The sequence below is a fragment of the Panthera uncia genome (assembly GCF_023721935.1).
Source record: "Panthera uncia isolate 11264 chromosome D3 unlocalized genomic scaffold, Puncia_PCG_1.0 HiC_scaffold_8, whole genome shotgun sequence".
Taxonomy (NCBI): Eukaryota; Metazoa; Chordata; class Mammalia; order Carnivora; family Felidae; genus Panthera; species Panthera uncia.
The window spans coordinates 54,958,866-54,975,072 of record NW_026057586.1 but is presented as its reverse complement, the minus strand read 5'-3'; the positions used below and the strand labels follow the sequence as shown (position 1 = coordinate 54,975,072).

General features: G+C 42.5%; 1 protein-coding gene across 8 annotated transcripts in view; it reads left to right on the top strand.

Moving 5' to 3' along the window:
- Window positions 1-16,207, top strand: part of EPB41L3 (erythrocyte membrane protein band 4.1 like 3) — a 147,853-nt gene that overhangs the window by 48,010 nt on the left and 83,636 nt on the right. For all 8 annotated transcript variants that reach the window (XM_049620389.1, XM_049620393.1, XM_049620391.1 and 5 more), the window contains exons 2-3: window positions 6,957-7,150; window positions 11,589-11,786. In XM_049620389.1, coding sequence (XP_049476346.1) covers window positions 6,968-7,150; window positions 11,589-11,786 — 381 coding nt within the window. In that variant the 5' untranslated portion in view covers window positions 6,957-6,967. The remainder of the gene's footprint in view (window positions 1-6,956; window positions 7,151-11,588; window positions 11,787-16,207) is intronic.

Genomic DNA, 16,207 nt, shown 5'->3' with positions numbered 1-16,207 from the left:
AGCAGTCAGGAGATGGAGATTTTAAAATGCTCCTTCTAAAAGTGGGAAAGATGAGGACAGAGTGGCTTTTTTTTCTCCCCACAAATAGAAAATTAGAGCTGCGGAGGGAAGCCATGACCATTTTTTATAGGTGAAATGGAACCATGACTTCATTTATACCTGCACGCCGTCTTCTTTGAAACTCCTCACCATTTCCTTTGGTAGTCATTTCCTAAATCTGTCCCTGAGAGAGGCATAACGAATACAATCCATGTTTTCATGAAAAGATAGCGGACCCTTCTTGCCATCCCACGGGAATACTTAATGAAAGTCCTTCCCCAACTTTTAGGATGCAGAGTTTCTAGCGATCCAAGCCTTTTTTTTTTTCCTTAGCTTAAGTAAAACACAGCAGATCAGGTAAATTTGGTTTAAAGAAAGGGCGGAGTGTGTCCACCAAAGAATTTTGTATCTCTTTCAATTTGGAATTACAAGTGCTGGTGTTTACTTCCAGTAACTGAAATAATTGACAGCTACGTTTACCCCCAAGTGAATGTATCAGAAGGAAAGGGGACACTGGAAAATAGTGGCCTTTAGTGAGTTGGAAAGGGAAATGTTCAATTTTAAGTGGAAAGGGGCATCCAAGAAAGCAAGGAGTGCGTATAAGAAACATCGAAGCAATGCAAATACCCTACAAATCTGCTTTAAGAAAATGCTTTGGCATTTTGGTACAAGACTAGAAGTGCACACTGTAAAGTTACAAAAACAATGAGTTAAAGTTAAAGGGGCGCCTGGGTGGCTCGGTCAGTTGAGCATCCAACTTCAGCTCAGGTCATGATCTCACGTCCGTGAGTTCGAGCCCCACGTCGGGCTCTGTGCTGACAGCTCAGAGCCTGGAGCCTGTTTCAGATTCTGTATCTCCCCCTCTCTCTGCCCCTCCCCCGTTCATGCTCTGTCTCTCTCTGTCTCTCTCTCTCTCTGTCAAAAATAAACATTAAAAAAAATGTTAAAGTACTGTATTTAGATGCTTATGTTTTTAACTGTTTGCAATTTAAAAAGCAGTTTATCATTTGCTCATATGGGCAGGCGGGTAGGGAAGAAGACTTAAAAGTTTTGAAGCCTAATTGATTGATGTAGGGTGCCGATACTGTTTACTCCTATATACGGTACTAACTTACGCCCTTTCAGATATGTGGAATTACATACTGACTCTAGTGAGATTCCAGAACTAAAATGCCTTGCATTTTTAAGGTTTATCACTTTACTATCTCTCAGCAGCAATGAAAATTTTATTACAATTAGTCAAGAAACAGCAATGATTTTCATTCATTATATTATGCATATAGTGCTGGCGAAAATCTTATACTTAAGAAATATTTGACAAGTGCCTAGAAGTTTATTCAAGGTTTGAGTTTCTGTGATTTGTGTGATATATGGCAGGTAAAGTATTACGTGGTAGGTAGGTAGAAAATAATGGTAGATTATTTTATAATTGAAATAGTTGATAAGTGGTTGCTGGGTTCTATCCATTTTGTATTTTTATTCAGCTTCTGTATAGCTGGCTCTCTGCCTTGGGGACAAGTCATGAAATCACAGAGAAAAGCAGGTCGCAAAATGGTTTCATGACCAGAATAATAAAACTGAAACTCAAAATTGGGATGTTTCTGTACTAATTTTTCTCTTTTAGTTCACGTATAGCAAGGAGCGAAGGCCATGCATTTGGAAAGATTCCTATTTTAACATCTATTAGACAACTTTAAAAAAAATGCTTTTTAATATTTATTTATTGAGAGAGAGCACGAGCGGGGGAGGGGCAGGGAGAGAGGGAGACACAGAATCCGAAGCAGGCTCCGGACTCCGAGCTGGCAGCACAGAGCCCCACGTGGGGCCAGAGCTCACGAACCGCGAGATCATGACCTGAGCCGAAGTCAGACGCTCAACTGACTGAGCCATCCAGGTGCCCCGTGGACAACTTTTTAAAGTTGAGAGTGCACTGATACATCCACCCCAATGGAGGCCATACTACCAATACATTTTTGTAAAAACTCCTTATGTTTATAAAGACAAGGAAGCTGAAGGAAGAGATGGTGAAAGAGGTGACAGACTTGTTGGCTTAAACTGTAAGAAGATCTGACGTTTGGGGCCTTTCCCTTCCCTCCACTGCCCCTTCCCCACGCCCAGCGTCCTTGGTCATCACTAATTTCTAGGCTGAACCCTTTGTTTTATGGAAGAGGAAGCAGGAGACTAAAGACATTAAGTCAGTCACCCAGTCCCCCACATGAAAACTTACTTGCTCCTAATTATTTTCATGTATTAGATCTATAGATTATACATAGATTTATGAAATTAGCATAGTTCATGAAATGAACTAAAATGTTTATATTTTGAGATACGATCCTGGTTCTACTTCTGTAATCATTTTGACTTTTGATTATTAAGTTGTAGTTATTATTTGCTGAAACACACATAATAACAGAATGTGAAATATAATACTCATAGAAAATAGAAGAAGATACTGAAGGTATCTTTTTTTTTTTTTAACACGCGAGTTGGGGAGAGGGGCAGAGAGAGAGAGAGTGAGAGACAATATTAAGCAGACTTTATGCTCAGCGTGGAGCCCAACTCTGGGATTGATCCCGTGACCCTCAGATCATGACCTGAGCCGAAATCAAGAGTCAGACGCTCAACCAACGGAGCTACCCAGGCACCCCTCAACATATGATTTATGCGCAAAAACGCCCTGTCGAGGAAGAAAATTAGGCATCTTTTTAAATGTACTTTTTTTAGTAGTTGTTTGCATCTTTTTAAACATTTTATGATCTAGTGACTCTTTGGTTACTCTTCTAGAGATTTTCTAAGCCACCTAAATATTTTCTGTTTGAGTTTTTGAAAAACCCTTTGGTCTCCTGGTAAAAGCATTAGCGTGTGATCAGACCAATAGTGTCTATTACCTTGTAGGGAGATTTCAGTTCTGAAAGTTGTAACTGAGTTCTGTTTTCCATTAAACCTTGAAATACCTACTTTTTCATCACTTGAGAGATTTTACAATGGTTCAAGACTGTAAGGAAGAGTTATTACACATTTACATAGGTAGGTAGATATGATAATGGGGTTGGTTTTATTCTCCAAAAAAGTATTGAAATACCTACTCTGTCCTAAGGTACTATGTTGGAACTGGGTATATTGGGGTATAAATACACCTGTTTGCCACTCATGAGGATGTTGGAAGGAGGTCAGGGGAGGGTTTGAATAACCATTAAGTTTGATAGATAATAGGTAAGAAACCATGAGCACACGTAGAGTAACTGTGTAAAAAGGGAATGCCTCTCTCAGCTGACACTTGGGGAATGGGGAAGTTGGTCACTTGAAGGACAGGAAAGAACATTCTTGCAGAGAACAGCATACCTAAAAAATCTGGAGGCAAAAAACTTTGCTGGGCTTTGCAAATCAAAAGGCAGTCACTTGGCTGGATCATAGTGGGGGAGAGGGGTAGGCAGTGCCTCTGGGCAGGGATAGGGTGTTGAGGCCGAGGCTTGTGCTTGAAACCCATGGCAATTACGAGTTTGGATTTTTCTTTGTGCACATCGGGAAGCTATTAACAGGAGTGATATGAGTACATTTATGTTTTATGAAGATTAGAATTAGAGGTGGGTAGGAATCGGCAGGGAAGAAGAGGTTATTAAGGAGTTCAGGAAAGAAATGATAGCTTGCATGGTGGCAGGGGGCCAATTCAAGATATATTTTGGAAACATGTTTTTATGTAGCTATTTGAATATGTGCAAAATTACATATTTTGCCAAAGATAGGGAAGGTAAGGAAAAGGAAATGTCAAGGCTGACTTGTGGAATTGTGGCTTGAAGGAATGGCATTGCCATTTATTGGGGTGAGGAAGAAGAGTGAGGGGAGGAACAGATTTGGAAGAGGAAAATCGATAGATACTTGTGAGCTGTTCGCAATGTCAAGCGGGCAGCTGGGTTTGAAACCTCAGAGGTTCAGACCAGAGTTACAAATGCACGAGCAGTTGGCTTCTAGGAAGTATTTAAAGCCCCGGGAAAGCGTATCATTAGCTGGGGAGCAAGCGTAAAGTGAGGAGAGAGCCAGACGGAGTTTTCCAGGAGATTCCCACATGTAGAGGTTGGATAAGAAGTTGCCCATAAAAGAGAATGAGAGGGTGTAGCCTGAGAGACTGGAGAAAGGGAGGAGGGTGTGGTGCGTTCTGAATCCCAAGAGAAGGAAACGTGCTGACAAGAAAAGTCTTACCACCCTTGCTGGGGCTGCCAAGAGATCAAATGTGATGAGGATGACAAGAGTGGGTTGTCCATGGCATCGTCCACCCCAGTGGAGTCAGACTGCTGTGGTTGTAGGGAGAGGGGAAGGGAGGAAGTAGACGACGATAAGGGTCAACGATATTTTTTTGAGAAGCTAGGAGTGGAAAGCAGAGAAATCCGGTCGTAGCCGATGGAGGACGTGAGATTGAGGGAAAGCTACTTTGTTTTACTGAAATGGGAACCACTGAAGTATGACTGTATTTTAGTAGAATTTTAGTCTGAAGAATATGTATTAGATTGGCTCTGAGCTAGCAAACTCACGTTCAAAGAAGACAGAAATGGATTTCTGCCTCGTGGCACAATACAGAGCAACTGAGCTGTGCTCCATGGGTTCATCCAGGGGCCCAGGTTGGAAGGGACAGCTCTGGCATCCTTCTGAATTTGAGGTCTCCATGACTGAGTGTGTGGCAGTCATGTTCACCATTTTTTTCTAGCCAATGAGAAAAGGAAACCTAGGGCAAGGGCCCTTGCCTTTAGGAAAATGACCTAAACATTTTGAATACATATGCTCTCTTTTCTCATTGGTCCACACTTCATCACGTGGCCTCAGTTAATTGTGGTCTGAAGCTGGGGGGGGGGGGGGGGAATACCGGTTAAAACAAAGTTTAATTACTAAAAGATGGAGAACATGGATTCTGAGAAGAAGTCATTTGTGCCACTCCTTGGGGTGAGGAGGGGAGTTACAAACATGTTTATTTCTAAACCATGGACAGTACTTGGCTTCTGTTTGGTACTTAATAAGAGTTCAGTGAATTGAATTGACTGTTAAAATTAATCGTCCCCTTCTAAAAGGTAGACTTTGATCGTAGGCTCTGAATTACACAACACCATCACCTTTCTTCCTCCTCCACTGTCTTTTCTGTAGACTTGATGCTTTCTAGTGAAAGCACACAACAGAGAATATACTGTTTACTCTCAGATTTGCTTAAAAATCTAAAAGGTAATGTTAGAGGCAGGAAGGAAATCCGATAGTTTTATTTGGATCACTATCTTGTTCTGTGTTTGGTCTTGATCTTTACATATGCTTTGGGCAACTGCACGCTGCCAGGTTGACGTCTTTTGTGCAAGAGGGAGCATAGCTGCTGATTGTTAAAAATAAGTAAATAAATAAACAAACGAACGAACGAGCCCTAAATGGAAAGCATGGACGTTGAATTCCATTTATAACATAGACTGGCATTTGTGTGCTCCCTCTTCTTCTAATTATTAAACCTATTCCAGCGCATATTGTGAAGATCGGAACTCCATGGTGATTTTACTGTGGAGTAGTATTTTGTGTAATTCTGTATTTCACTAATGGGTGTGTCATTTGCTTACAGTGTTACACTAGCCCTTTGTTCCTGATATATTTTTTTACCATGAAATTAGAATTAGGAAAGGAGATTCCAGGGTAGGCTGGGGTATTTGTTTTTGAGCTATTAACCACATGCTCAAGAAATCACCGAAAACCACATGGTAGCCACTGGCATAGCACCTCTCTTGCTCTTGAAAGCAGAAAACTGCTTTAAACACAGTGGTGTGCCCCTTAGTTAGGGGGAAGAAGTCACCACAGAAAATTAAGGTCTCCGGATACGGTCACGTTCGCTTCCCTCATTTGGTAGATGTAGAAACGAAGGCACAAAATGCTTGGCTCGCAAGCCATTACGAGATGGTGATTATATACTTTTTAACGTTTTTATTTATTTTGAGAGAGAGCAGGACAGAAGATCTGAAGGCGGCTCTGTGCTGACAGCAGAGAGCCCGACGCGGGGCTCAAATACACGAACTGTGAGATCATGAACTGAGTTGAAGTTGGGTGCTTAACCCACTGAGCCACCCAAGCGCCCTGATGGTGGTTATATTTTAGTAGGGGTCTTTAGACGTAAGAGCAGATTACGATATGATAAGATCTGTTGTTTGAGTCCCCTAAAGAGCTGAGACAGACTCCTTTTTCAACGCTCAGGGGAAGGAGGAAGCCAGGAAGAAGCAGTGAATTTTCACTCATGAAGGAGAGGTGAGACTGCTCAGCCTCCCTCCAGCCCCAATCAGGGCTTGTGCAGGGTGGGACACCTTCCACGTCACCAAGGAAGCCTCTGGTGTAGTTGTCATTGTTCATTCACACGGGGATAACAGGGTTCTGAGAAATCGGAGAAAAGGCATTTGCTCATGGAAGTAATGGATAGATTCAGGGGTTCTGGAGGCAGAGCAAGGGGCCCTGTGTAGGGACAGAAAGGGAGAGGGAATGAGAAAGGATATCCACTTCCATTATTAGATCATCCTTCCCAGAGATTAAAATATAGACCCAGCTGATGGGGCAGATTCATTTTCTGAAATTAAATGTATCTCAGTTATGTAATTATTGTGACGTTACCTTAATGACATTGTACGGCCATCTGTGGCAAAAATCTAATAGGAATAAAACCTGTGATCATTACAAATAAATTTTGACTTCTAGTTAAGTGTTAATTCTGAACCATTCACAGGCACCCATCTTTGCGGTGCATTTAGGTCGTCTGCTAGGTGCGTGCAATAGGATTGCGTTCCGATTGCAGGCCTGTTTCGCTCCTTTTGCAAAAGTGGCTCCGCGCAGCCCCTCAGGGGAGCATCCTGGCTCTCTTGCTTAGGGAAGGTAATCGCACCAAGTGATGGGACCGTGCCATTTTCTGTTTGCAGAACAATCAACCATGACGACCGAATCCGGCTCAGACTCAGAATCCAAGCCAGAGCAGGAGGCCGAGCCCCAGGAGGCAGCGGGGGCGCAGGGGCAAGCCGGGGCGCAGCAGGGGCCTGAGCCCAGCGGTGAGGACCAGCAGCAGGCCCTGGAACAGTTCGAGGGCGCGGCACACAGCACCCCCGTGAGGAAGGAGGTGAGCCCCGGGGCACAGGACGCAGGCGGCCACCGGCTTCCCCGCACCTGCTAGCATCACCCGGAAAGCCAATTAAGGAATGTTTACTGACCTTTTCTGGGGTCTGGGGGCCGACCTTGGTCTCTTAGCACTAGAGGCAACTATGAGGGGTCATCTGTTTCCCCCTTCTCGTCCCAGGCAGATGGAAAGTTTTTGCTATTTTGAGACTTTCAATGAATGACATTCCTCAGTCTTGCTTGGTAACTCCTTCATTTGATTAAAGCGCTTCAACCCACTGAAATCTGCACTGGAAGTTATTGGTTTTATCTGGATTTCCAGGAAGGACAGACCCCACACCTTCTGATTTGGCTCCTGAGTTTTATTCAGGCCTATGGGTTAGAGCTAATTTGATTCTTCCCAGGGGTCACTCTGAACCTAATGTTGCCAGCTACTTTTAATGGGTGTTCAGGTGGATCTCTTTCCCTCTCCTATGTGCACGTATGTTCAATTCTGTTACCAAAATAGACACACTTAAGTTGCCACATGTGGTGTGAATATTTCTTTTAAAAGCTTTCATACAAAATATAAAGCATGGTTTATACTGGGCTTTGAATGAATCCATTTTTAAGTTATTTTGGCTTAAAACTTCAAACCTGAAATCAGCATGTGTTAGAATACTGTCTCGTGTGGTAAGCAAACCCAGGAGTTCCTGCAAACAGTTGGCCTTTTCTAGGTTGGAAGTATATGTATCAAGCTAGAAATTCGAGATATTGAGGGAAGAGACACGAAATTCTTTGCAAGGTGCAACACATTATTATTACCTTAAACTGTGTTTGCATCCTGATTATGTTTTTTCCCATGCTATTTAAGTTCTGCCTTTAAACAGTATTAAAAATAACATTTATTGGAGCACCGGGGTGGCTCAGCCGGTTGAGTGTCTGACTTCAGCTCAGGTCGTGATCTCACAGTTCGTGGGTTCAAGCCCCACGTCGGGCTCTGTGCTAACAGCTCAGAGCCTGGAGCCTGCTTCAGATTCTGTGTCTCCCTCTCTCTCTGCCCCTCCTCAGCTCACACTCTGTCTCTATCTGTCTCAAAAATAAATAAACATTAAAAAGAAATTTAAAAAACATTTATTTTCATGCTCTGTAAATAGATGCTGTGTCTAGCCTAAGCTGTTTCATGATGGGGAGCTGAGGGATATCCTTCCAACTTAAGGAGCTATGCTTGCCCTCATGTTTTTTCTTTGATGTTTCTCTCTCTCTCTCTCTCTCTCTCTCTCTCTCTCTCTCTCTCTCTTGGAGATGTGATGGTGTTTTGCTTGTTTTTAAAACTTCAGAAATGTCAAATTATTAAGACTGGATTTTTTTTTTCCCATTCTTTTCCTCCTAACTCTGAAACGAAATAAACGTGAGAGTGGGAAATAATTGTAGAGAAGGAAGAGTTTCTGTGCCAGGACGTGATACATGTACTTGATCTTCTGGAAGTCAGATGTTGGAAACAAACTCAGAGAGATGATACTAAGCCCTTCGAGGGAAAGGTAACTGGCGGTGGAGTCCAGAGAACTAGTAAACTCCTGCCTCTTCCCTATTTGAGTCATCTCCGAGAACTTGTCTAGCCTCTGCCCCTCGGCTTCCTCGTTCACAAAGTGAAGAGATGAGAAAAGATGGTTTCCTTGGGTTCTTCTCCCCTCGGTTTCTGTGATTCATACTAGGAGCCCAGTACACTAGAGGTGAAATGAAGCACATTTTGGTTATCAGTGATGATTAAATCATGGGCTTGGCGGGATTTGAATTCCAGGCTATTAGTTTTATGACCTGGAGGAAGTTTGTTGAGGTTGTGCCCTGCACCCCTTTCTGTCCTCAAGTGTAAATGAGGGTGAGGATACCTAGATACCTACCTCCCAGAGCTGTCATGAGAATTAAGTGAAACAGGATTTGCCTAAAGGGTTTTACTGATATTTTTAAATCGTAATGAATTATATGTGACTACAGTGGACGTTTCATTTGAGGTCCTTGGTCTGCTCGTCTGAAGTTAATGTTGTTGAAAAAATGGGCGTGAGAGACTCAATGATGGGTGCGTGGAAACGACCCCTGGAAACACCTCCCTTTGCACACTGGTGGTTTCAGGTGCGTCTGGCGTTGACTGATGAATAGCCCAGAAAGCTTTTTCTCACACAGATACTTTTATTTTATTAGAGGAAAAATGAAATTTCACCTTCCCTAATACATCGAAAAAGTTGATTCTAGGTAGTAAAATTTAAATAAAAATGTAGCTTCTGGTGACTTTGCCTGCGATGAGATGAAAATGTAAATTAAAAGTGCAAAAGTCTCACGGAAGTTATACGGGCACTTAGCAAATGTGCGGTATAATATTCCAAGGTTACCAGACTTCTTCAGCTGGCCTAAGCCAAAATTAATGTTTGACTTTTCTGTGGCACTATTTTAATGCTTTGATACGGAAAGACTAACAGTCAAAAAAAAAAAAAAAAAAAAAGTTGGACAAAGTCACCAGACCTGCAGGTTTTCTAATATTTACTTGTTTTAGCTACGGCTAGCCTTCTCAACTCTTTGGGCCTTTGAAGTTGGTGTTTCCATTTTTCTTGGTTACTTCACTCAGCAAATGGGTGTCCTTTTATCCTGAAGAACTTCTCGCAACTTTGCCCTGACTTCCTGTGCAAGGTAGTGGAGGAAAAGACTGTATTTACAATATTCTGGATGGAAAACCAGATGGAAGATGCCACTTTAAAAGCAGAAATCCGGGGGTGCCTGGGTAGCTCAGTCGGTTAAGCGTCGGACTCTTGATTTCAGCTCGGGTCATGAACTCATGGTTCGTGAGTTCGAGTCCCACATCAGGCTCTGCACTGACAGTGTGGAGCCTGCTTGGGATTCTCACTCCCCCCTCTCTCTCTGCCCCACTCCCTGCGCTCTCTCTCTCTCTCTCTCAAAAAATAAACTAAAAAAAAATTTTTTTAAGCAGAAATCCATACCTAAAATCCAAAATAAATACATTGAAAGACAACTTTGTGATTAGAGTGTCGCAAAATGGTAGCCACTGAATAAAAAGACAAGTTGAAGTGATAAGCTGTCAAGACTGCCTTCCTGCCAAGGCCATGTGCTTTCAGCTACCAGTATAATAGTATGTTCATGAGAGAAGAAATTTCATGCTTACTCAAGGGGCCTAACCTGAACTTTGGAACACGTCTTTCTTTGCGTTGTCAGTGTGTATTTGCAGACTAGTGGAAATGATAGTCTGGCCCCTGAGTTGGATCAGCACTAATACCGTTGGTAGTTTTTTCATAGATAGAAGAGGGCATTGAATGGTGACAGACGGCAGCTATCCTGTGAGCACAGCATAACGTATAGAAGTGTTTAATCACTGTTGTGGGCACGTAAAACTATTGTAGCGTTGTATGTCAACTATACTTCAGTAAAACATAAGTATATAAACACACGCCCACACACATCAAGAAGAAGGCCGTAACTAGAAGAGTCGCACAGAAAGATTTCCACGGGGATTCACGGGAGAATTTCACTGTTCCATAGGATGTCCTCTGCAGTTTTGAGTCTAGCCTGGGCTACACTGTTGTGCTTTGAAAGCAGATTAAAGCTTTTGAACAGATTTGATCTGCTCTTACAGTGGCTTATTACAGTGGGGGGGGAGGGGGGCTGGAACAGACTAAGGGGATTACTTTGTGATGAATTTCAGTGCCGCTGGCTTCATTGAATTGATTTAGAGCTAAATCAAATATTTTAACAATTGTAAAATTACTGAGAAGGTTAACACTTGAAGCTCTCTAGGCCTTACCTTGTATGCAGATGAGGTGTCGTGGGTCGTGGATTATAGAAGGACCCAGTGAATGAAGACAATAGAGTACAGTTAGATAAACTCTAAATGACTTAATTTTTTAATGTTTATTTTATTTTTGAGAGACAGAGACAAAGTGTGAATGGGGGAGGGGCAGAGAGGGAGACACAGAATCCGAAGCAGACTCCATCCAGGCTGTCGGCACAGAGCCCAACACAGGGCCCGAACTCACGAACCGTGAGACGAAGCCGGACGCTTAATGGGTTGAGTCACCCAAGCACCCTTAAAGGATTTATTTTAAAGACCGGTACTATCTAATGCGTTTTGAAAAAGTCAGGAGTCCATTTGTATCGTCCTTTACTTAGTGAAGTCTTGATGCCATTTGCAAACTCAGTGTTTCTAAACTAAATCCTCGAGTCAAACTGAAATGAAGCCTTATTGGTACATTTAAATGGCAAAGTTATGTAGGTGAAACTGTTAGCAGTTTAAGCATCTGTATACGTATATGTGTCCATTCACAATATCCTCATCCAGACATCTCTCCTGCTCTTGGAAATAGGAAAACCAATGTCTGAAGGGTTCTGCTATTGCCTGAGCAATGCAATATTTATTTCCTGTCTTGCAGTGAAAACTGTTCATTGTTTGCTCTTCACAGGTCACTGACAAGGAACGGGAGTTCGCTGCTGGGGCTGCAAAACAGCTCGAATATCAGCAATTGGAAGACGATAAACTTTCTCAGAAATCATCTAGCAGTAAACTATCTCGATCTCCATTAAAGATTGTCAAAAAGCCTAAAAGCATGCAGTGCAAAGTGATACTTCTGGATGGATCAGAATATATCTGTGACGTGGAGGTGAGTGCACGTTTTAAAACTTTTTTTGTCCCAGATATTGAGAACTGGAGAATGTTGGTGTAAAGCATCCAAGGCACTTTCTTGTTTTCAGAACTCTGGAAAATTATTCAGACCTGGTTTCTAAATACAAAATTATTTCCAAAGTCCTTAACAGATCATATTACTAAAAATACTTATAATGTCTCCAAAATGTTACAATCAAGAGAAAAATGTGATCTTAATTAAAAAAATATATATTTTTCTAACACTTCCCATGGTAGGAAAAAAAAATGGGGGCCTTAAATCAAGTTTTCATTAATATCTTGTGAGTTATCATTTAAATGAATTTACTTTTTCTGTTTGAATAGTTATACTTTTTAATTTGAATGATTTTATTTTTTTCTATTTTAAATTATTTAATATTTTTTGTGTTTGAATAATTTCAACCATTCATCGGTATAAACTTGTAAATTTCTGTACACAGCACTGTAGGATAGTGTGAACTGAATATGTCCTCTTAGAATAACTTTTTTTAATGTACATCGTGGTGGGCATTGCAGTTTGAGTGTAAAAAGGTATAGTGGCTTTTGTTTGTAAAGAAAAAAAGTAAAATTCCTCTCAGAGAAGGAGCAGTGAGAGGACTTTTGTCAGAGATATTTAGCAAGATCGAGTTAACAGATGGGGACAACACTACCTGTCCATAGTGGTGGAGACGGATGATTTGTTGCATTCTCCATGTAGCACAGAGGACACACAGAGGGTGTGAACTCAGGCCACGGGAGTGGGAGTGCGTGTGCACCGGCCACAGTGCCTTCCCCCCACAGCTGGGAGGGAGAAGCTTGTTCTTTCGCAGGTGATTCAATTTCAGATTTAACATTTTCTTTCGTTTGCTTATTTATTTATTATTTTTTTAAGTTTATTTATATTGAGATAGCGTGAGTGGGGGAGGGGCAGAGCAAGAGGGAAAGAGAGAGAATCTTAGGCAGGCCGGGCACTGACAGTGTGGGCAGTGACGACGTGGGGCTCGAACTCATGAACTGTGAGATCGTGACCTGAACTGCAATCAAGAGTCGGACGCCCCACCGACTGAGCCACCCAGGCGCCCCAGATTTAACGTTTTCATTCAAAGAGCTTATTCCTCCCACCTCAGCCCCCTGCCCTTGGTCATACAGGGACCTCGCACATCCGTCTACACCAGCTCCTCCCACCACATGCTTATGGAGTTCACGTCTTCTGCTGGGTGTGCTATAAGTCTGCCCCGAGGTCCCCTTAAGACACAGCCGGTGCCAACCCCACCTGATTTGCTGTGTCCCTCATTCACTCCTCTCTGCTTCCTCTGTCCACAATGCCACATCATTCCTACTTTATTTTGCATACTGCACTGCTGTACCCAGTCCTTTTCTTGGATCAGAAGATTCAAATCCATTTCATGTTGATAATGTCATTTGTGGTGGGGATGGGGTTGGGTTACTTTGTAGGAACGTAGAGGAAAAAAGATCTTTTGAAAATAAACTCTTAGATCAAAAGTTACTTGATCACATATTAACTGATAGAATTTTTGTCATGCTGTGACCTCATAAGTATTGATGGGTTGCTGGAGGGAGTGAAATACATGCTCCAAGGATCCTGCCTAAAGTGTGCCATGCACAGACCCTTTTTTTTTTTTTTTTTCACATTTTTATGGCTTTCATTTTGGCTAATGTCTTAGTTCGAAGTGTCCCATTATTGAGTTAGACGTTTATTCTGGGAATTGGGAGATTCAATAATGTACTCCTCCCTGGGTTTTACTCTGAAGTGTAAAGGACTTCTGTAACCATGAGAGAGATTGTGTTTTTCCAGTGTGGATCCACTTTCTGGAAAAATTGACCGAAGAGAAACTTTTTTCTTAGTTTTGAGGAGAGTCTTTCTATTGACTGTATTATTAATGGAATAAATAGGGTTACCCTGCAGCCCTCTCGTCCTACCTACCAGAGCTTTCTAAAGAAGAGTCTAGAAGGAAGTTTACTGAGTTTTGTGTGGGGGTGGCGGATAAATGCTGCAGGGCTGACTGAGGTGCATGTAAGTGTTAACCATTCTGCTAAACTTAATTTATATCCCATGCTTCCAGTGTGTTACAGGTAACCTGTGGTTTTGAGTTCAAAATTTTTATTTTGTGATTAACTTTGGATATAATTCAGCGTTACTGTTAATGCCCCTGTGAGCATTTTGAGTGACGTGGTCTTGTTGGTCAGTTATTTCTCTTTTATAATTCTTTTTATCAATTTGACAGCTTCTTAAGAATAATTCTTTTTTTCTGGGGCACAAAATCCTTTGCCAATAGGATATTTTCAGTTTTTCCATGGACGTTGGTAGTAGAGAAGGATGTGGCCACTATGGACTGACAGCCTTGTCGAGATAATAGAGAGATTTGGGCATATGGCAGAGTGAAGTGGACTTATTTGTAGCTGACTGGTTGAAGGAGAAAAACGGATTGTGAATCAGTGATGTGGTTCTCAAGGTGGCAACAGGATTCTAGTTGAAAAAGCACATTCAAAATGCCTCTTGGTTTTAGATACGACGGCACATAAAACTTGGCTGGCAAGGTGCGTGGGATATAATAGGTAAACGGTGCTGAAAAACCTTGCCCTAAGGAAGTGTCCTTCAGTCTTGTTCTCCTCTAAACTGAGTTTTTATCCATGTCTTCATTCAAGACACTCATGCGCGTGCGCGCGCACACACACACACAGACACACACACACACACACAAAGCTGAACTATTCTTTTCCTTTTTTTTAAATTTTTTTTTTAACGTTTATTTATTTTTGAGACAGAGAGAGACACAGCACGAACGGGGGAGGGTCAGAGAGAGAGGGAGACACGGAATCGGAAACAGGCTCCAGGCTCTGAGCCATCAGCCCAGAGCCCGACGCGGGGCTCGAACCCTCGGACCGCGAGATCATGACCTGAGCCGAAGTCGGACATGTAACCGACTGAGCCACCCAGGCGCCCCTGAACTATTCTTTTCAAGGGACACAGGCCTTTAAAAGTGACTAGTGGCCTGTGTGTCAGAATGCAGGCATCTCATGAAGCAGACAGTGTGTGACACTAAAGCAAAGTAACAGGTCAAACTTTGTTCTGTTTTGAGGGATCAGATGCAAAATGGAAATGTGTTGGAGGAAGGGGGTGGTCAGACTTCGTAACAGTTTGGGTGAAACTTATCTTTGGGTTTAAGTCGATTACAAACTCGGCATTAACCAGTTGCGTGGTGTAGCTGTCAGAAACATCCGTGCGGTCATGGTTGTTTCTGTTTAAGTGCAGCGTGTGGTTTGCCAAATGTGGCTGGCAGCCCCCTCTTCCTGGGCGGGAGAGATCCCGTCCGCAGTGTCTTGTCGATTAGCTCGTGCAGGATAGCACTTGTTGGAGCCACCAGACCCGGGTGTGAAAATAGATTTGTCTACTTGTAACCTGTGTGATTTCAGGGAACTCAAGCTTTCTGCGCATCAGTTGACCGGAAAAAAAGGAGGTGAAAATACTTGCCTCAAAAAGCCATTATTGAGAAGATTAAGGTAGATACTTAGTTTGAACACTTTCTGCAACATGGCATATTCTTGAGAGAAACCGTGAACTCTGAACTGAGCTTATTCAGCAGAGAGTTACAGGATGGTGAGGGATCTGGAAACCTCTTCTCATGAAGAATGATTAGAGAAATAGAATGCGTTGAAGAAACAAAACATTTCCACGTGTCTCCTTCTAGATTTGGAGGGGACAGGATAGCGACTTTCAGTTACTCGGAAAAGTTGGCATTGAATGTCTGTCATAACACACAGATATTTTTTAAAGTATAGAGAGCAGAACTAAATTAGAAGTTACAGGAAGTCCAGTTTTTCAGTAAACAGAAAACACATGTTTTAAATTATTGTTGTCAACCTTGTGATCTATGTTCTGCAGTAGGATTCCAGCAGAAACTGTAGGTGCATTTATGGAAACCATCAGCTCCTCAGATGTGGTCTCAGACCAGATAACTCCCAGTACCTCTTACTACTCTCAGACTCCTGGAGAGAAGAGACACACAAAAATCTGAATTGAAAAAGCAGAATTGTTGGGGCGCATGGGTGGCTCAGTCGGTTGAGCGTCCGACTTTGGCTTCCCTAAATCCCTGTACCTAACACATAGAGTTTCAGGTGAATTAAGAACAGGACGCAGGATGGGGCACCTGGGTGGCTCAGTCGGTTAAGCGTCCAACATCGACTCAGGTCATGATCTCACAGCTTGTGAGTTCGAGCCCCACGTCGGGCTCTGTGCGGACAGCTCAGAGCCTGAAGCCTGCTTCGGATTTTGTGTCTCCCTCTCTCTCTGCCCCTCCCCTGCTCATGCTCTGTCTCTGTCTCTTTCAAAAATAAATAAATGTTAAAAAAAAAAATTTAAAAGAACAGGACGCAGGAGACAATAACAGGCATAACTTT